General features: G+C 41.7%; 1 protein-coding gene across 17 annotated transcripts in view; it reads left to right on the top strand.

Annotated features, from left to right (window-relative positions):
• The window catches only part of LOC138753182 (autophagy-related protein 2 homolog B-like), a 245,827-nt gene that overhangs the window by 47,071 nt on the left and 176,878 nt on the right, over nt 1-21,878 (top strand). For 11 of the 17 annotated variants that reach the window (XM_069915817.1, XM_069915816.1, XM_069915820.1 and 8 more), the window contains 6 exons: nt 4,235-4,331; nt 7,728-7,910; nt 11,751-11,905; nt 12,815-12,932; nt 19,641-19,902; nt 20,646-20,796. In XM_069915817.1, the coding sequence (XP_069771918.1) occupies nt 4,235-4,331; nt 7,728-7,910; nt 11,751-11,905; nt 12,815-12,932; nt 19,641-19,902; nt 20,646-20,796 (966 nt within the window). The remainder of the gene's footprint in view (nt 1-4,234; nt 4,332-7,727; nt 7,911-11,750; nt 11,906-12,814; nt 12,933-19,640; nt 19,903-20,645; nt 20,797-21,878) is intronic. The other 6 variants (XM_069915821.1, XM_069915818.1, XM_069915825.1 and 3 more) reach the window with 6 other exon arrangements.

Below are 21,878 nucleotides of genomic sequence, written 5' to 3'. Positions count from 1 at the left end.
TTGTTTCAGGAATCATGTTATTCTCCCACATTCTCAATAGCCCTCAGATTTTACTATTCGACAGCACACTAGCAACATTTGACAAATCCTCTATAGAGAAATATTATTTATTGAATATTTTATTTCTCATTTGTTAATGCTTCTGGAAAGAGTTTATCCAAAACTATTATTAAACATTTATTTTAATAAGAAAAAGTTTAACATTACATATGTTGAAAGAAGAGAAAACATGCAGATGTTGTTGAAAATTTTCAATAAATATTTAGTTCGGGCCTCGACTTAGTCCAAGTTTTTAATTTTGGCCCTCCGTGAATTTGAGTTTGACACCCCTGATTTAGAAGATTAATTATTATGGAACCAGGATGCTATGATATCCTGGTTTACCTCGTAGATACAAAGACTTATTGAAACTTCTAAGGCTTTGCAATGCCATGCTATCCTACATTTAGGAAAGAACAATTAGTCATGCGCCTACTCCTTCTAACATTTGTCAGTCAAAATCAAAGCTGAACATACTATTCTACAATTTAGAAGATTAATTATTATGGAACCAGGATGTTATGATTTTCTGATTTATCTCGTAGATACAAAGACTCATTAAAACTTCTTGAGCAAGACAGGTTGTGACCAATTCGTCAATTTCAGAGTGTCGTATTTGACAACTGCTTTCCCTGGGCCTCAGTGGAATTCCATTTCAAAGTGTATCTTCAGATAAATCCCCATGGCTGAGTTTAATTACATCTGCTAATTCTGAAAGTAAGGTGACCTGAGTGTGGCCCCAGTGTCGTCAGTTTCACATAAGCAAACAAGCATCTGAGCACATGGTTTTAATCCTCCATTACACACTACTCGTGGATTGTTGTGCCCAAGTCCATCTCCCACCTTTTCCTTGTCTTGTGTAAGCCCAGCTTCAGACCCTCACTTTGGAATAGGAGGTACATCAAAGAAATAAACTTGCACGTATTCGAATTAGAAGCTCCATGACACTACACATGGGTAAGGCCATAGATGGTCTCATGTCGTGATAAATTTAATTCTGATTCTGAATGAGGAGATGAAATGCTTTACAGGAGGCAGGGAAAGACGAAGAGTTGTTGAAAGCACTGTGGGAGTTGGTGGGCTTATCATGGATGTGAGTACCTAGCCTATCACCTAAGATAAAAACATCCAGAAAAGGAAGAGAAGAATGAAAATATTTACCAAATGAAGGTGAGGGCATGGTGGAAATTAGCAGCGAAAGTAATGAAACTGTCAGGTTCTGCATGAGTGCAAGTGGCTCCACCAGTGCAGATATCGGTGTACCAGAAAAGGCAGTGGGCCTGGGTGGAGCTGAAACATATCCCCTAAAGGACGGCATAGCTTGAGGTCATATGAATGTCCACAATTATAACTCTGATAGAACCATAGGACGCTACAGCACAGAAAACAGGCCATTTGGCCCCTCTCGTCTGTGCTGACCATCATCTCCCTAATCCCACTGACCTGCTCCTATACCATAATCCTCCAGTCCTCTCACATCCATGTTACTGTCCAGTTTACTCCGCAACGCCTCCTATCTTTGTACCATAAGCAAACTTGCTGATCCAATTCACCACATTATCATCCAGATCATTGATGTAGACAACAAACAGCAATGGTCCCAACACGGACCCCTTAGGCTCACACTGGTCACAGGCCTCCAATCCGAGAAGCAACCATCCGCTACCACCCTCTGCCTTTTCCACACAGTCAATTTTGAATCTGGTTTACCACCTCTCCTTGAATAACTAGTGTCGTGGGGGTGTGGCAAGATGGCGTAAGGATCAGACGTGCCTTCCAGTCCTCTCCTGACTCTATCTTATTGTTTTGTCTAGAAATGCCCGTTAAAATTCTTTAAAAGTTTAGATAATTTCAGTGCTTTTAATTTAACTTATGATGGTACATTTGATGGAAAAGAGCAAAAAAAAACGACAACAGATCATCAAAAAACTACATTTTCCAAAAGTTCAAGTTTTGGAGCCTACCTACAGGAAAGACACCGGGACTCAGCGTGAAATGGATCCCAGGAGAGAGGTACAGTGTTCGGATGTAGAGCTCTATGTTACATTGGTAGAGCCCCCTAAAGAGGGCGCCAAACAGCCTTTAGAACAAAGAGTTACTCAAAGGCATTTGTCAACTGTAGAGGTGGCGCTGCAAACTGCATCTCTTGAGATAGAAGATGTACTGGGAGAACTTAATACATTATGGACTGGGGAAAACCCCGGCCAGCGTCCTCCAGTCACTGCTGGAGAGGCTGTGGCTGAGGTTTCCACACGTAGACATACTACAAGGAAGGCAACCAGAATGAAGGAAGGAACAGAAGATCCTTTGGTTATGCAGAAGAAGCAGGAATCTGTTGAGCCAAAATCTCTTCCAATTGAAAATATTTTTGTGAATCTTGAATTTAAATTATCTTATACAATGCAGGGATTATCTAAGATTATGACTGAACTTGGTACTAGGTTTAATACTCTGGTGAAAATACATTCTCAACAGATGGCTGAGTTTGGAGCTTTTAAGCTTGAAGTGAGAGATAAATTTAATTCGAGTGAAGAAGATATAGACGAAATACGGGATCAAGTTTTTGATGTGACCAAAATGGTCGAAGACTTACAAACTCAAAATAAAAATTTGGTGAAAAAGATTGATTATTTGGAAAACCAATCCAGACTGAACAATATAAAGATTATTGGTTTGCCGGAAGGTATGGAGGGACCAGATCCAAGAAAATTTTTTACTGAATGGATTCCGCAGGTGCTGGGTCAAGAACATTTCCTGGAAGGTATAATACTGGAACGTGCTCACAGAGCCTTGCGTAAAAGACCTATTTCAGGTCAAAGTCCAAGACCTGTTTTGGTTTGTTGCTTGAATTATTACGACAGAGAAATAATTTTACGAGTGGCTATTAGAAATGCACAACAGAGAAAATCACCCTTGATGATTCAAAATAATCGAGTTTTCTTCTATGCGGATTTGAGTCAAGAAGTTATGTTCCAAAGACAGGAATTCAATCCTGCTAAAGAATTGTTGTGGAAGAAAGGTTACAAGGCAACCTTTAGATATCCAGCTGTTTTGAAGGTTTTTCAAGATGGTTGCCAACCAGTTCTTTGATTCTCCAAAGGAAGCTATAGCATTTGTTCAAGAGCTGCCAATTACTCAGTTTCAACAGAGACATAGTCCGCCGCGATCTCTAAGGAGACAAGAGATGGAAGAAAAGAGCCGTGCTCCAAGAAGGAATGGTTGTAATGGTGACTCGGCAGTTAGAGCTGATTAAAAGAAGAGTTGTCCCTTTTTTTTTTCTAATGTTTTTTTTTAAAAAAAAGGGATATTAAATAATGATGATGTTAGTTTAAGATGAAGTGAGAGTTGGGGGAGAGAACTGGATAGGCACTATTTCCTGAAAGTTATCTCACACCCATTTTTTTTTGGGAATTACCGCATTGCGCGGTTTAGACGAGAGGGGGTATTTTTAACCTCCTACCTGTTTTTTTCCTTTTTTTTGTATTATTAGATTAAAGAGTGAAGGGGTTTTTTTTGTTTATTAAAAAAAAAGCATAAGAAAGTATTTGATTGTTTAAAAAACTAAAAATTGATGTGTTTTTTTTTGTAAAGTTTATTCAGTAGATAAGGAATATTTGAAATTTAAATGTGAATGGGATGGATAAGTTTTTTTATATTTTTTCTTTAACTTTAAGGTGAAAGGAGTGGTAATTCTGGTGTATATTATTTTGTTATTTTAGTTATAGAACGAAGGGAATAATGGTGAAAGTTATAAATTGAATTGTACAATTCTTAATGAGGCTTGAATTTTGTTTGTGGTTTATGCTCCATTTGTTGAAGATATAGATTTCGTTGTAGATGTGTTTTTATTATTTGGATATCTGAATTTTAACGTAATGATTGGGGATATTTAAATGTGGTATTAGATTTCGGAAAGCCAGATTTAAACCTACCCGAATTGTGCTGCTGTATCCACCCCCACCCCCTTCCAGTCAGCCTTCCGTTCCCCCGCCCTCCCGCCCGTCCGACTCGCGCTGCCAGTCTCTTCCCCCCCCTCGCTCACCCGACTCGTGCTGCCGCCTTTCTCCCCACTTGCCGGATTTTGGAGCTTTCTGGATTTTAAATGTCCGGATAAATGATCATGTACTAGTGAAGAGGGCTTCTAATATTCTTGTATTCATCAGTGTGGTGATATAACATTTTCTGTCTCGTCCAGCTGGATGTGAAGGGCCAGATCGAGTCGATGAAATTTTTCCTGTCTCCACAGCAGGTCCACCTTCTCCTGGACATGATTAGTACCATCCTGCTGCCAGGTCAGTCCTTGAGGAGCTTTCTGTTTGTATTTTAAATGTATCAGTTTCTCTTCTCGATTTCATCTTTCTTGTCTTATTCAACTTAATTCCAACAGCCCAAAAAAAAGACATTGGTGAGGCAAGATTTGGAGTGTTGTCTGCAGTTTTGCTCACCTAACTACAGGAAGGCTAGCAGTAAGATTTAAAGAGTTCAAAGAAGATTTACTAGGATGTTGTTGAACTTGAGGAACTGAGTTACAGGGAAAGGTTAAAGAGGTTAAGACTTTATTCCCTGGAGTGTAGAAGAATGATGGGAGATTTGATAGAGGTATTTAAAATTATGAGGGGTATACATAGGGTTAAATGCAAGTAGGCTTTTTCCACTGAGGATAAGTGAGATACAACCCAGATGACATGGGTTGAAGGGGTGAAAGGGGAGAGGATTAGGGGGAATTTCTTCTCACACAGAGTGGTGGAGGTGTGGAACAAGCTGCCAGCTGAAGTAGTGAATGTGGGCTCAGTTTGAATTTTTAAGAGGAATTTGGACAGGTACATGGATTAGAGGGGTATGGAGAGCTGTGATTGTGGTCAGTGGGATGAGGGAGAATAATAGTTGGGCACAGACTAGAAGGGCCTGTTTCTGTGTTGGACAGGTACATGGATGGAAGAGGCTTGGAAGGATGTGGAAGGTGCAGGTCAGTGGGGCGAGGCAGAATAATAGTTTGGCTCAGACTAAAGGCTCTGGCTTGTGATCAGTCTGTAGATAATGCAAGGGTGACTTTCATGCACTCCAGCCCACTCTCCAGTTTTCTTTTCACCACGGAGTCATATGTCATCTCAGGGCAGTTCCTTTGGTTGATCAGGTATGTGGGGATTGGTATGATTATATATGATCTTGAGGCCACACTTATGCTGTGTACAGTCTTTGTCCTCTTATTTAAAAAGGGATCTTCAAGCATTAAACTAGTCTAGAAGAAATTCACTTGTCTAATTTCTGGGAGTGAGGGTTTTCTTGTTACAAATGGCTAAAAGTTGGCTTGATATTCCTTAGAGTTTAGAAAGAAATGTCTTAAGAGCTATGACTACGTAGATGTTGAAATATTTCTACAAGTGGGAGAATCTCGAACAAGTATAGGCGGCAGTCATTTAAAACCAAAATACGTAGAAAGGTAATGCAGAGGGCGGTGAATCTCAGAGAAATAGAGAGGCTGGATCTTAGGAGGCTCTTGATGAGGAGATAGATAAAGATTCAAAAGATCAGGGAATGAGGACCTTGTAGAATTTGCACAAGAGAGGAGGTTGGGGCAGATTGCCATGTTTGTACTGAATGGCAACTTTGAGGGGCTACATAGCCTATTCCACCTATTTTCTTATGTTAATCTCCCAGTCAACAGGTTGACTATCCTAAGAAGCGAGGTTTCTGTTTGCTTAATACGAATCTGCACCAGGTGTTCTCAAACTCTGGCCTCATCCCAGCCTCCCACCAGCAGAGGCCGGTTGTTATACCAACAGATGTGACCGTTAAACTCTGTCAACTTCCCTCAGTCCCTTGACATCTGAAACTAACTGTTAAGTCTTCCTTTCTCTTGAGTCTGTCAAAAACATTCAAAAAACATAATTTATGTTTTAAGGAATGCATAATTACCTGTTTAAATTTATTCTTGTGGGTGTTTTTGGTAAGGCTGGCATTTGTTTACTATCCCTAGTTACTCTGAAGGGCGTACCTTGTTTAACAATAGTGAGAATCTGTAATTGATTAGACTGGGTAAAGACTTCTAATGCCTTTCTCTAAAAGTTGTTAGTGAATCATTTTGGCTTATACAACAAGGTGATATTTTCCCCTCAAAATTAATTTATATTATTAAGCAGCCATGGTAGGATTTCACTTTCTCTGTTATTTCTGGGTTTTAGGTTGTTATTATTAATCTAATGGAATAATCAATTTCCTACAAAATGTTCTACAAAATGTTTCATTCTAATATTGACAATTAGGATAACTGCCCTAATTCAAGTTGGGTCAGACAAGAGCAGAACAGTCCAAGAAACAGCACATAATTTGTCTGTAACTACCCGATGAGGTTTTATTTCTGAGCTTGGGTGTTGCTGCTTTTTCAGTTCCTGTAGTGGCCAGTTTCTGGTGTGGGTGAAAGGCTCACAGAGTGCACCTTGAAATTCTTAAAGCCACCATGTTTTATTTGCACTTAAAAATGATGAATGAGTTGGAGCAAAATCAGTCCTCATGATCTTCAAGGCAAAGTGGTGAGAATTGTTGGAGCTACCCAAAATAATGAATCACCTTGACAGAAACATTGACCTGTTTCTTGTTTAAAAATTTGCATGAAAATTACCAGTGATATTGAAACAAGGATGGTAGTCATAGGCAATAGGGCAATATTCATCAGCTGGGATGTTGGGCGGATCAATGGCAGATAGAATTTAGTTCCAATACCTGTAAGATGCTAGTACTCGCCCAACCTTTAAAACATTTCTGGATCAGCACTTGTGTCATCATGGCAGAGAAGGTTTGGATCAAGTGCTGGTAAATGTTGGTATTAATAGAGATGGGTTCTTGGTGCTTCAAATGAGTGGTTGGCCCTTTGTGTGGTGTATGACTCCATGACTAGATTTTAAATGCAGGGGCATGCAAGGCAAGGAGGGAGGGTAGCATGATGCTTTGCAGATCATTGCGTTCCCGTTGGCTTAAAAGGCCTCCTGACATCTGAGCTTCCATGGTCCTTTGCATCTTGCCTCTTGGCTAAAGCTCATCAGTTTGAAATGTGTACCAAAAATCCAAAATGTAAGAGCTGCATTGTTGGCAGTACCACTCTGCATTTAACTTGGGCCCAGGCGATCCATCAGCTGAATATTACATATAGCATGACATTCTCGGAAAAGGCACAGAGATTTCCTGAGGTCCTCCAAGATTTTTTTCTTGGCTAAACAACAGCTTGCAGTTATGCACCAAAGTCAAATAATTGCTGGAAATTTGAAATACAAATAGAAAATATTGGAAATGCTCAGTAACATTCTGATGAGAGATCATTAGCTTGGAGTGTTTCTCTCACTGCAGCTGCAGCTTAACATTGGAGTATTTCTTGCATTTTTCTGATATTAATGCATTATGATTTTACTGTGGTAAATACCCCAAGGAGCTCAATAGATGCTTTATTAGACAGAATTTGACACCAAGCCACCCACAAAGGTATTGGGAAAAGTGATTTGATTGGTCAAAAGGTAGGTTTTACAGAGGAGCTTTAAGGAAGAGAAAAGAAGATTTAAGATGGGAGTTTAGGAGCTTATGGCAAGAGCTGGTCATTGCTGATGAGGAGCTGTCAAAATGCAGGCAGTTTTTAATCTTCAGTTGGTTGAAATGAATGGTCTGTTGAAGATGCAACAGCTGTTATGTGGTTTGTTCAGGATGCACAGAGGCAACAGTTCTTCAGTCGAAAAGCCGGCGGAATCGGCCGATGCAGCAGGAGGATCAATATCTCATTCAGATGGAACTCAACCGATGCCTGCAGAAGGACACAGCTTCCCCCGGCATCTCAGCAGAACAGAGCTATTACGAGACGGAAACAGTTCGAACCACTTCAAGTCGCGGTACGGAACACATTCAATGATGAACTTCAAATCAAAATCTGAACCATTTTCAAATGCATTGATTGCTCAGTTCTGAGTTTAAGAGGCATTTAGACAGATGCACAAACTGGCAGGGAGATGGGCCATATGCAGGAAGATGGGATGTTAAAATTGGAATTGTGGTCAGCACAGACTTGATGGGCTGAAGAGCCTCTTCCTGTGGTTTATTCTGGTGATTGCAACCTTTTCACACTGCCATCTTTTACCAACGTTGCAGTGAAATCTCATCCCCTGTTGACAATGGCTTGAATTTGAATCCCACTGAGGAATTTGAATTTGAATAATTAATTAAATCTGGAATTTAAAATAAATGCTGATTGTAACAATTGCATTGTTATTAGAAATTCCCCTGATTCACTACTTCTATCTTTACCGAGTCTAGCTCTATGTGACTCCAGAACCATACCCTTTAGTCAAGTCTTAACTGCCTTGTGAAATTGCTTGTTAAGCCACTCAGTTTGGGGGCAAATAGGAATGGACCTGCCTAGTTAAAAACATCTAAATCACATGAATTGTATTAAACATAGAGAGATAAGTGGTACAGACCCCTCGTGCCCTTGTATACATCACACTGAGAGCTGATGCATTCTTAAACATATAATCGAGAGAGAAACCATTCTCATCAGGGGCCACGGACTGAAATCATAAAATATTTTTTGTATTTTATGTAATTGGTAGGAGAGAAGTGCAGAAGAAACTAACTAAACCTGACTGCTTCTCAGGGGAGGTGGTCCATAAACCTCGGGCATAGCCCTAAGGTACTATTGTCAAAAAAAAGGTTGAAAATGGCTGATCTAGAGCTTGTACACAATTATAATATGCTGAAATAACCACTCCAGTTGTTGTTCTTCCTGGCCTGGTCTCTGAGTAAGTAGTTGCATTGTTAGTCACGTTTTCATTTCTCAACGAAGCCAGACTCTGCTCTCGTGACTCTGATTGATGAATGCTGATCTCGTGTGAGTACTGAGGAGCTGAAATGTAGACACTCTGCTGTCATAATGAGGAAACCCCTTGGGATGTGATTGGAAAATGGTTCACATCACCCTAAACACCTCATGCATTCTGCATTCTTTGTTAGTTGATGATTTGAAATTGGGAAGCTTTGGGCAACCGTGCCTCAGTGTTTGGATTCTAACGACTGGGCTAGCTTTAGAGTTTCTAGAGGGAAAGGGAGAGTTTAAGACATGGGATGCCTTCTTAGAAACAGTGGTGGAAACACAATCGAAGTCAGTCTGAGGAATTTCCAGAGGTGTCGGACTGGGTGGGTATCATTTTTTCTTGTCCTAAGAAAATAAAAGTAGCCACTCTCTCCCCCACCATCCTTCCCTGAACTGGTATCTAGTTAATGCTCAGAGTGAGAATTTTAGGTAAAGTGAATGAAAGGGTGTTTATTTATGATGAGGTCATTGCAATTCCAAAACAGAATACAGATAGATTGGGTGAAAATCTGATAAATGGGAATTTAATGTGAGGAAGCACGAGATCATGGCTTTGGCAAGAGGAATCAAAAGAAAGGGCAAATTATCTGAATGGAGAGACTGCGTGAGTGAAGTTTAGAGGGTCTTGGGTGTTCTCGTGTGTGAATTACAAAAAAGGTTAGCAAGCATGTCCATCAAGTATGAGGGCAAATGGCATGTTAGCCAAGAGGTTGGAATTTGAGAATAGAAGGGTTTTTGTACAGTTTCAAGATTCTTGTACACAAAACTGCCTTTAGTCTGTCGTAAGAAAAAGATTCGTCAGATATTGCCCAGTGCTCCTTACAGTCAGAGAAAGAGAAATGAAAGAGTGCTGAGAGTCACTGTGTCCGTGTATTTTCCCTCAGCACAACTGCAGCCTCTGCATACCTGTTTGACACGTCATCAGCCTGAGCACTCGATTTAAATTTCCGATGCAATCAGGAAGCCTTCAGTCCTTCGACACCCTCTCGCCTTCCGGTTCTGATACCTGGTATTCCTTCAGCCCGTCTCTACCCAGTCTCCAGCAGTCTTTAGATTGGTGTGAGTCCCTTGACCTCCGTTGCCAGTAGCCTGCTGCCTGCATGGGTTCCTCATCTTGAGTCAACCGAACTGTTGTGCAGGATGTTAGTGAGGCCACATCTTATTCCCCTAACCTGAAATAAAAGAAGTGGTCCAAATGAAATGCTCCAGGCTAATTCCTGGATGAGAAGGTTTCCCCATCAGGAAGGGTACACTGTTTGGTTCTGTTTTTATTCTTCAGACAAGGGCCCTTTGGCCCTCTAGGGGCCACAGCAGATTTAAATAAAAACCTTGTTCTCTTTTCAGCTCACAACATACAGTCAATAGCTGTATGTTTTGTTAATGTAGTTGGTAAGAGAGAAGTATGACTGCTTCACAGGTCCACAAACTTTGAGCAGAGTCCTAAGGGGGCCATAGCCAAAGAGAGATTAAGAAGAGTGAGGAGTGGCCTTAATCAAACGTGAAGGATCCTAATGGCTCTTGATGGTGGGAGTTGAGATGTTTCTGCTGCTGGACGTGTCGTATTACAAGGGGACTTTGTTGAAAATAAGGGGCCTGTTAGTAAACACGGATGTACGTAGAAATGGGTAATGAATTCTCCACAGTGTTCTCTTCTCAAAGGTGAAGGAGGTCAGATCATTACATACATTGAGTTGGACATAGATAAACATTTGCAATAAAGAACTGGCATAAAGTTGAGGCCAGCATGGACCAGCTTGTGGTAATAGTGGTGCAGGTTTGAGAAGCTGGCTCCTATTTCCATGTGATGATGTTCAAAATAATCTGCATGTTTCTGTTCTTGACCAGACTGGGTTGTTTCATGATTAAATGAGCAATGAGGCAAATGCGATATTGAATCCCCATCCTGTGTACATCATCAGCCCCCGTTCCCAATCCACCCAACTTCCCTTTCCAGCCTTCCTCTTCCACATGGGGTTGAGTGGGTGCTGTGCAGTGACCGGCTATGCCATGTTTGTAACTACGCGACTGAACTTGAACTGAATTCTGCTATATTTCATGGATATTTTGCATCAGTGCTCATTTGGATATTGTTCCCTCTTAATGCAGCAGCATATCCCAATTGCTTCCTTCGGCCAGACGGTGAGTGAGTGAGTGAGTGAGTTCGGGATCGGAGCCGTTATTTTATCATTTATGCCAGTGCTCATCCAAAGATATCCCTTGACAAATTCGGTCGAGTGCTAGATACTGTGCTCATTTCATAATTTAGTATCAGTGGTGCTGAGATAAAACCACATTGAAGCTGTGGTCAAGAAAGTGCACCGATATTTGAAGCCTAAAGAAGCTAGGCATGTCCCCAGTGTTGCCAGTCTTTATAAATGCACCAGAGGAAATATCCTGTCTAGATGCATCACAGCATGGTACAGGATCTGCTCTTCTCAAGACGTTGAGAAATTGCAGAGTTGTGAATTCACAACTCACAGGCCACCTTTGTAAACTAACCTCCATTGACTCTGTCTGCACAACCAGCCACCTTGGGAAAGCTGCCAACAAATGAAAAGACACATCCTCCCCCTCCCAAAAGGCAGGAGATGAGAGTTTGAAACGCGCACCAGATTCAAGGACGGTTACTTCCCTGCTGTTGTAAGACTATTGAACAGAAGCCTCTTTAGTCAAATGATGATGGTGCTCTTGCACTATTTTAACTGAACATTTTCCCTGTGTCACTTCACTCTGTGCTTTTATTTTGCATTGCCTGTTGTACTTTAATATGGGTTGACTTGTTTGGATAACACCCAAAACAAAATTTTTCTGAAAATTGTTTATTTTTAAACAATTCAATTTATTAGCTTTTCATTTCTCACAGCAGAAGATGATGTCTTCTTCTCAATGGCAGACATGGAGATGTCAAACAGTGTGACATCCCTTCCACCTCTTGGAGAACCAACTGTAGATATGGAATTATCATTGAGCAGTACACATGTTAACTCACCAGACAGCTCTCCGCAGAGTGCGACAGGGGTAAGAAAGGAGTGTGTATGCTGATCCAAGTGATTTTCGTGCTTCTTTGCCCACTGTTTTATATGTAACGGTTTCGATGTGAACTTAGGAGTTGTGATGAACAAATATGTCGGTGACATGAAAGTTAGTGGTGCTGTGGAAAGTGCGGAAGGTTGTCAAGGTCTACAGCAGGATATCAATTAGATGAAGGGCCTTTCAAGTGAAGCAACACTTCACCTGTGAATCTGTTGGGTCATCTACTGCATCTGGTGCTCCCAATGTGGCTTCCTCTACATCGGAGAGACTGGACACAGACTGGGAGATCATTTCACTGAGCACCTTTGCTCTGTCCACTGCAATAAAGAGGACCTCCCAGTGACCAACTACTTAAATTCCACATAGCACTGCCACACTGACATGTCCAACCATGGCCTCGTGTGCTGCCAAACTGATGCCACCTGAACATTGGAGGAACAGCACCTTGTATTCCGTCTCACCAGTCTCCAACCAGAGAGCATCAATGATGACCTCCAATTTCTGTTAACCTCTCCCCCAGTTTCTCCCTCACCCCTCTTGTTTCTCTTCCTCAGGCTGTCTTTCTTAGCCCTCTGCCCTCTCCCCCTATCAATTCTCACCTATTTTCTCTTTTCCCCTCCCACCTCTATCCACCTATTATCTGTTGTCCTTTCCTTCCCTTTCTCCCCGCTCCACCCACCTGTTTTATTCAGGGATCTGCCTGATTTTTGGCACTCCTGAAGAAGGGCCCAGGCCTGAAATGTCGACTGCCTTTTACTTCTTATGGATGCTTCTGAATTTCTCCAGCACTTTAGTGTACTGCATCTAATGTTGTGAGATCAGTAAAAAGGCCTTTTGATTCTGAGCATGGTGTAAAAAAAAAAGTAATATGAATCGAATTATTCTACGTTTCAGTTTTCCACGTCGTGGGATGATTACCTGGATCGTTCTGGACCAGGAGGTCGAATTATACGGGAGTCGCCGTTTAACTCCAAAGAGTTGCCAATAATACAGAGGCCTCTCCGATCAAGCAGTAGGTTGCAGAGTGGATTGTCAAATGGGACTCTGCCCGGGTTCAGTTAATTGACAGCTGAGTCGTGTTTAAACTATTGAGAAAGTTTTAGGAAGACTTTAAAAGACTTTTAAAAATGGCAGGAGGCAAAGCAATTGAGTGAGTTATGAGTACTTAATAGTTAGCACACTTGAAGTATTATGTGTAGATCTGGTTGCCATGCAACAGGAAGGATGTGATTCTGCTGGGGAGAGTGCAGAGGAAATTCATCAGGATGCTGCCTGGATTGGAGGACTTTAGTGGGGAGAGATTGGATAGCCTGGGCATGATTTCCCTGGAGCGAAGAAGTCTGGGGAGTGGCTTAATCGATAGAAAATTATAAAAATCACAGAGGGGTAGACCATGGCAGGGATATCAAAATCAAAAGGGCAGAGATTTAAGAATTATTTCCTTGTGGGTCCAGGATAGGAGTTTGAATCTCGGGATATTTTTACTCTCAAAGGTGAACATGTGCATTCTTCAAGAACAGAAGGCAGTTGAAACCAATTCATTTAATATATTTAAAGAGGAAATAGGTAGATTTCTAGACAGAAAGTTTTATAGGGGATCTGAGGGGAAAATCTTTTACACAAGGGTTATTGATATCTGGAATGAGTTGCCAGAGGAGGTGGTGGAATCAGACGGCCTTCAATAGACAAGGCACAGAAATATACAAGTCTAGTGCAGGCCAGTGTAGGTTGGCAGAGGTTGGAATGAGCCTGATGGAATTTCTGTACAGTTCAACTGGATGCCAAGAACATCTCAGGGTTTTGACAATCCCCTCCAGAAGTCCATGGAGGGGGGGCTTACATGGGAAGGCTTTTCACCCAAAATGATAAAAGACCAATGAATCAATCTTATCAGTGGCTTTATGGTTCTCCTAATAATGCTGGTCCTTGGTTTGCAACCATTGGCCTGGAAGACTACACTTGGGGACAAGTCATTGAACCAGTGCCATGCAGAGATGCATGATAAAGTGGCTCATTGCCATTTGAATCTGCAGTACCATCCAATCATGAATGGTACCGTATTATATTCCCTGTCTCCCCCTGCATGCCTTGACCCTCTTTCTGTCCAGAAATCTAACAATTCCCTCCTTAAATATATTGAATTGGCTTTAACTGCCTTCTGTTCTTGAAGTATTCACAGTTACCTTTATATGAAAAATATCCCGACATTGCAAAATCCCATCCTAGACGCACAAGCAAGGAGAAACACACTCTCTATATCCACCTGTTGTGCTCTGTCATCCTTTAAACTCTAGTGGATACCATCAACCTGATCTCTCATTGTACTACAGTCCTTCTACACCAGGAATCAATGTGATGATCCTCCTTTGCACTCCTGCTGTAAGACCTTCCTTTGGTAAGGAGACCAAATATCTGTACAGTAAAATCCCTGTTATCTGAAATTCAAGCAATTGGCAAAAAAAAGTGAAAAATAAATAAGTTTAAAATTGGCATATCTCGTTGTTTGTTTGCCAGTCACATACTGAAAAATTCACTTATCCGGCATCTACCAATCCCCATAGGTGCCGGATACCAGGGGTTTTACTGTATTTGTAACAAGATATCCTTGCTGTTGTGCAAATCTGATCGAGATTCTTGAAGAGGCCAGGGTGATAGATGGGGTAAAACACAAAAGTCTGCAGACCCTGTGATTGTAGTCTAAACACAGAGGTGCTGGGTGGTGCATATTGTCTATATTGACCTTCTCAATACCTTTGAGGCCCTGCATGATAAGATAGTCTGGATGGTGAGATTACATGGTGTCCAAAGTGAGCTGGCCAGTTGGATTCAAAATTGGCTTCATGCAAGGAGTCAGAGGCCATTTGCAGAGGATTGCTATTCTGAATGGAAGTCTATGACCCAGTGCCACAAGTGATGGTACTGGGTCCACTGTTGTTGGTCATCTGCAATAATCATTTCAAGTTCATTTATTATGATTTGATTGTACATAAACAACTGGACAAAACAGGGTGAATCCAGACCATGATGCACACATAAATACACTATACACAGTACATAATGATCACATTTAAAAATTTAAACATATATATATATATATATATATCTCTCTCTCTCTTTGGCTTGGCTTCGCGGATGAAGATTTATGGAGGGGTAATGTCCACGTCAGCTGCAGGCTCGTTTGTGGCTGACAAGTCCGATGCGGGACAGGCAGACACGGTTGCAGCGGTATATATAGTGTGTATGTGGATGATTTACATCAATCTCACTGCCTGCAGGAATAATCTATTACCTAGCCAGTCAGTCCTGATTTAGATACCCCTGCACCTCCTCCTTGTTGATAGAGGGTTAAATATACTGTGCGCTGTATGGAACTGGCCTTTGATAATTGACCCCGATTTAGGCAATGTTTCCAGTAAATATCATTAATAGAGGAAAGGGAGACACCAGTACTCCTCTCCACTGTTTTGATGATCCTCTGTATAGACTTGCTTTGTAGCTACCGTCCCACACAATGATGCCGCCAGACAGGACACTCAATAGTACTCTTGTAAAAGGTTGTCAAGATGGGGGCCGGTAGCCTTGCCCTTCTCAACCTCCTTAGGAAGTGTGGGTGCTGCTGTGCTTTCTTGACTAATGAGAAGGTGTTGTCGGTCCAGGATAGGTCATAATTTAAATGCACACCAAGGAACTTTTTGCTCTCCACTATGTTCACGTCAGACCATTGATATGTAGCAGAGAATGGTCGTCCTACGTCCTTCTGAAGTCCACAGTCATCTCCTTTATCCTTTCAATCTCCTCTCTAGAATGCTGATGAAGCCAACTACTGTTGTATCATTCACAAATTTGATGATCCTGTTGGAACTGAATCAGGCACTGCAGTTATGGGTTAGCAGCATGAATGATAGCGTATCTCATTGTGATGGGGCTTGAGATTTTGCTGCCAATTTGGACAAACTGTGATCTTTATGTGAAGAAGTCTAAAATCCAGTTGCAGAGAGAGGTGTTGAGTCTCAGTAAGGTCAGTTTATCTACCAGCCTCTATGATTGTGTTTCAATGACGATATAATTAATTTTGACAAGAAAATGAAAATAGTTAGTAAGTTCGCTGATGATACCAGAATTGATGGTGTAATGGCCAATAAGGAAGGATATTTAAGTTTACAACAGGATCTAGATCAGTTAACTGACAAGTGTGAGGTGTGGCATCATGTTAAATCAAATCAGGGAAGGACTTGCATGGTAGAGCCCTTGGGAGTGTTGTAGAGAGATGTAGGAGTACAGGTACCTCATTCCCTGGAAGTGGTGACTTGGGTGGATAGGGTAATGAAAATGTTTGGCCCACGTCATCATTGGGTAGGGCATGGAGTCATGATACAGTTGTCCAAGTCATTGGTGAGACCACACTTGGGGACAAGTCATTGGTGAGACCACACTTGGGGACAAGTCATTGGTGAGACCACACTTGGGGACAAGTCATTGGTGAGACCACACTTGGGGACAAGTCATTGGTGAGACCACACTTGGGGACGTCATTGGTGAGACCACACGGGGACAAGTCATTGATGAGACCACACTTGGGGACAAGTCATTGATGAGACTACACTTGGGGACGTCATTGGTGAGACCACACTTGGGGACAAGTCATTGGTGAGACCACACTTGGGGACAAGTCATTGATGAGACTACACTTGGGGACGTCATTGGTGAGACCACACTTGGGGACAAGTCATTGATGAGACCACACTTGGGGACGTCATTGGTGAGACCACACTTGGGGACAAGTCATTGATGAGACCACACTTGGGGACGTCATTGGTGAGACCACATGGGGACAAGTCATTGGTGAGACCACACTTGGGGACGTCATTGGTGAGACCACATGGGGACAAGTCATTGGTGAGACCACACTTGGGGACAAGTCATTGGTGAGACTACACTTGGGGGATGGTGTGCTGTTCTGGTTCCCCAGCTGTAGGAAAGATGTTGGAGATTTTGGATTCCAAAAATACTGGAGAAACTCAGCAGATCATACAGCATCCACAGGAAGTAAAGGGGATCACCAATTTTTTTGGGCTTGAGCCCTTCAATGGAAAAGATGACATTGTTGGAAAGTGTGCAGAAGAGATTTACCAGGATGTCACGAGGTCTTGAGTTATTGGGAGAAGCTGGTTAAGCTTACCTTTACTCGATGGAGCCTCGGAGGCTGAGAGGTGATCTTCTAAAGGTATATAAAATCATGAGGGACATGGATAAAGTGAATGCACACAGTTGATAATTCCAGAACTGGAAGTGAGAAGGGAGTGATTTAAGATGGACCTGAAAGGTAGTATTTTCACTGAAGGTGGTCTGTATCTGGAATGAGGTGCCCAGAGAACCAATAGAAATGGTTCAAAAGATGTTTGGCCAAATCTATGGAAAGGAAGGGCTGAGAACAATAAGGGCCAAATTCAGACAAATTTCATAGTCTAATGCCATTAAAATTTTTAATTTTAATTTTAGACATACAGCATGGTAACAGGCCCTTCTGGCCCACAAGTCCATGGCACCCAAATATTCCAATTAACCTACAACCCTTGGTATGTTACCCACACAGACACGGGGAAAACATACAAACTCTTTACAAACAGCATGGGATGGCGCTGTAATAACATTGCGCTAACTGTGCTGTCCTTCATTTAATATACCTCCTTCCTGCTTTTTTTCTTTATCAAAGTGGTTAACAATTTTTCATGTTATGCTGCATCTGCCGTGTATTTTCCTACTCGATTTATCTAAATCAACTTGGAGGCTTTTTTTGCATCCTTCTCAGCACTCCCAATCCACCCCAGTTTAATGTTATCAGCAAGCTGAGAAATATTGCATTTGTTGCTTTCTTCGAGGTTTGTTTGGGCTCTAAACACTGTGATACTCCATTAGTTACTACCATCCCCCATTCCTAACAAAGACCTATTTATTCCTTTCTTATTAAGTCTTCTCAAACCAGTTTTGAATCCACCCTGAAATAACATTTTCCTTCACCCCCCACTATCCCCCCCCACCCCAATTCAATACATTTGTGGGACTTTGTTAAATGTGTGAAAATACAAAGACATCACAACTACTGGTTCTCCCTCATCTATTATAGCAGTTACATTCTCAGAAAAAAATTCCAATGGACTTACAATGGCCAGAAGTCTTGAAGTACTGGAATTGTGTGCTGTTGGGAATGAAGACTGTATATGCCAAGTTTAGTGCCAGAGGAAGCTGATGAACACTTTGCTGTAAACCCTAGGGGAGGTTTGGGGCTTGAATGGAACTGAATTGAGTTGTTTACTGTCACATGAATTGAATGCTTCATTTTGCATGTGATGCAATCAAGTCAACTTGTACAGCAGGAAATACAATAAAAAAACAGAAGAGGGAATAGTTTTATAATAAGTTTGTATTTACAAATATAGTAAAACCCCTGGTATCCAGCACCTATAGGGATTTGTAGATGCTGTATTTTTTGGTAGCTTGTGTCATACTCAACTAATACACCTGCCATTAAGAATAAACAGTTTAAAAAAGACTAGACTGTACATAAACTGACCAAATTTCACTGGCATGAATGTATAAACCTTAAAGCATTTTACTTTATTTTCAATCACATTCTTTGAAGACATTTAACTATAACTACATCTGCAGATTCTTCCTCCTTCACAGAACTCCCTGAAAGAAGAACAATAAAATTATAGATAATTAACCCTCCCCACCAAGTTTACAGATAAAGCCTCTGACTGGGGAAACCCTTACTAAGCAGGGATAAGGATAAGGAGGTACTTTGAGAATCACCCAATGGCAAGAGGCATCAACCAGCTCTTCATCCTGGGTGACGCCATTGCTGTTTCACATAACTTTATTTAAACAACTGCCAAGAGCAAAGTATGATCAAGGCACTCAGCTGGCTGAATATATGCTCCCATCTTCACCAAAGGTTTATGTATTATGAGAACATTTACTTTTACAATTTTAAACCTGCATAATTTAAAAAAATTTCCTCGATTTTTTTTTTCTTTTGCTGGTTGCTTAAGGCTGCTGGTTGCTTGAATTCCGGATACCAGGGTTTTACTGTATAGAGATGAATATAGTTTTAAAACAGAACTTTTTCTGGTGACAGATGCATTTAAGAGTCCAGTGACTGCAGGAAAGAAACTAAATCTGTTTCAAGAATCTGAAAATTGATCTTTTCAAGAGCATGTATCTTCTTCCCAAAGGGAGGGGTGAGGAGGAGGGAAGAGAGTGTGATGGGGGTGCGATGGGTCCTTTGGTATGTTGGAGCTTTCCTAAGATAGCAGGGTGTAGATGGAGTCAATGGATGGGAGGTTGGTTTGTGTGATATCCCAAGCTATGTTCACAACTCTCTGCAGTTCCTTACACTCTTGGGTGGAGCGGTTACCCCACCAAGCTGTCAGACAGAGTGCTTTCGATGGTGCATCTGTAAAAGTCGGTAAGTGCCAAATGTCCACCAGATTCTAATGAAGTGTGAGGATGCTATCATTGGGAAACCCACTGAGTGTACTGAATATGTCGAGCCTTGGTTTCAGCAGGGGGAATAAGCTGGGAAGGATGAAGTCTGGGAGTAAGGCTTAAGTTAAATTGGAAGAGTGTGATTGATTCTTGCATGGAGCATTTTCCATGTATGCTTTGTCCATGATTAATTTTTAGGAATTCCCTGTAAAGTTTCCCCTTTGTTTTACAGGTCTCCTCACCAAGTCACACCCAATTGATGAATCCAGGCCTGAGGTTGTTATCCGGCTGGTGATTGGCAGTCTTTCTGTGTCTGTGCTGCACATTGATCCACTGCCACCACCTGAGAGCCCGTTACACCTTGAACCCTTAACAAGGATGGCATCCCATTTCTTCGAGCATTTGAAGACCCTCGATCTCTCTCAGTTCCCGGCAAAAGATTTCCACGTACTGCGAAACAAGTTTGCCACGGCCTGTCCCCATGATCACCTGTGGTTTGTGCAATGTTGCCTATTAATGCTCATTCCATCCTATATCTGTTCGGACTTCTTCTAGAATACTGCCTCTTTTCTGATAGCCCAGATGTTGTAACCACTAAAACAGAATGTTTTCTGTATTGTAGCAACTCAATCATATCCTCTCACAGTCAATACACTTTCTGTGAAATGTGTGGTTTCTTCTCCAAACCTTTCAAAATAACAAATCCCATAAATGTGTTGTAATTTTTTCATGACTGTTCTCCAGGCCGCCTCCAGATATGACATATTCCACTATATGAAGGGTTCAAACTGAGGAGGTGGAGTTGTGAAGCATAGAACAGACTCTATGGCTCAACTCAGCCATATCAGCCAGGGTGGCTTTCTGCACATGTCCCACTTGCCTGCATTTGTCCATCTCAAACTCCCTCCTCCTGAGAGAAAAGGTTGCCCTTTAGTTCTCTCTTGTACCTTCCCCTTCATCTTAAATTAATATCCTCTCATTCTAGAATCTTCCACCCAAGGAAAAAAGACTGTGAGCGTTTACTTTATTCATGCCCCTCATGACTTTTTATAAAGGTCACTATTCAGCCCCCTACACTCCAGGGAATAAAGTCCCAGCCTATCCAGTCTTTCCCTATAACTCAAGGTTCCAATCCTGGCAACATCCTGGTGAATTTTCTCTGCCACCATTCCAACTTATAACATCTTTCCTATCTGGAATATGAGCTTCATAGTTTAATTGCCCCATTCTTTCATAGGCTGTTTGCAACCAGCATGAAGCTGAACTATGAACAGCGAAGGGGCACCAGCTCTAGGAGTCTCAGTACTGACGTTTGCATTAATTGGATGGAACTGCTGGAATGTTTGTTCCCTATGGATTTCCCAACATCCATACCCCAGTATACAGAGGTGAGAGTCGCCAGAAGCACAACTCTAATCAGGGCCCAACTTCTTCACCACACCTAATCCACACCACTACTTCCCTTTTCATCTTTGTTCCATATAATGGGTCATTAAAGTAGAAACCTTTCCTTTTGAAACCCCCCTCCTGTGAACAATTAAAGTGGAGGGTGGGGTTAGGTTACGGTTCCTCATCTTCGAGGTGTTTGGCCGATGAGAGATATTGACCATTAGCTTTTGGAGCATAGGCCATTCAATCTGTCGAATCCTCTCTGCCGTTCCATTATGAGCTGAATCATTCTCCCACTCAGCCCCACTCCCCTGCCTTCTCCCCATAACCTTTGATACACTGACTATTCAGATACCTATTAATCTCTGCCTTAATATACCCAATGACTTGACCTCCACAGCTGCCTGTGGCAGCAGTTTCTAGAGGGTCACTGCTGTCTAGCAAAAAAAAAATTCCTCCACATCTTTGTTTTAAATGGGTGCCTTTCAATCCTGCCTTCTGGTCCTAAACAACTTTGCTGCATCTACTCTGTCCAGGCCCTTCAACATTCAAAATGCTTCTATGAGGTCCATCTCCTAGACTGCAATTGTAGGTGAGAGATGTGGATCACTGGCATTTAGATGAGTTCTTGTGGGGTATAGAATGATCCATTTTGGGTTCTGAGTCAGCCCCAGCTAGCTTTGGTTAGATGTGGATGCACTGGCTTCCATTTCATGAGCCAGCTATTTCTGTAGTCATTGTGACTGAATGCGCCAATTAATTATGACACCTACGGATGCTGCTCTTACTGGGACTAGGAGTTTGATTTGCCTGTATGTTAAAATGCTCAAAACCCACTTTATATTTTGTCGTGCTTCATCTTTTCACTTGCTGTTTGCTTGTCATATGGTTTTTCTATGAATTTTTATGTTCAAAATGGGGCAGGATAGTGCAACCTTTTTGCGAGCTGGCTGAAGAGCATGCAACACTATGTTTGCTGTAATTCTGTACAAGTCATATTAAACTAAATCACTAAGTCAAGTTGACAATAATTTGGCAAGTGGGATTAAACGTATTTCACCAACTGCTCACATTTACATTT

This window comes from Narcine bancroftii, chromosome 2, assembly GCF_036971445.1.
Source record: "Narcine bancroftii isolate sNarBan1 chromosome 2, sNarBan1.hap1, whole genome shotgun sequence".
Taxonomy (NCBI): domain Eukaryota; kingdom Metazoa; phylum Chordata; class Chondrichthyes; order Torpediniformes; family Narcinidae; genus Narcine; species Narcine bancroftii.
This window is presented reverse-complemented; position numbering and strand designations above follow the sequence as displayed.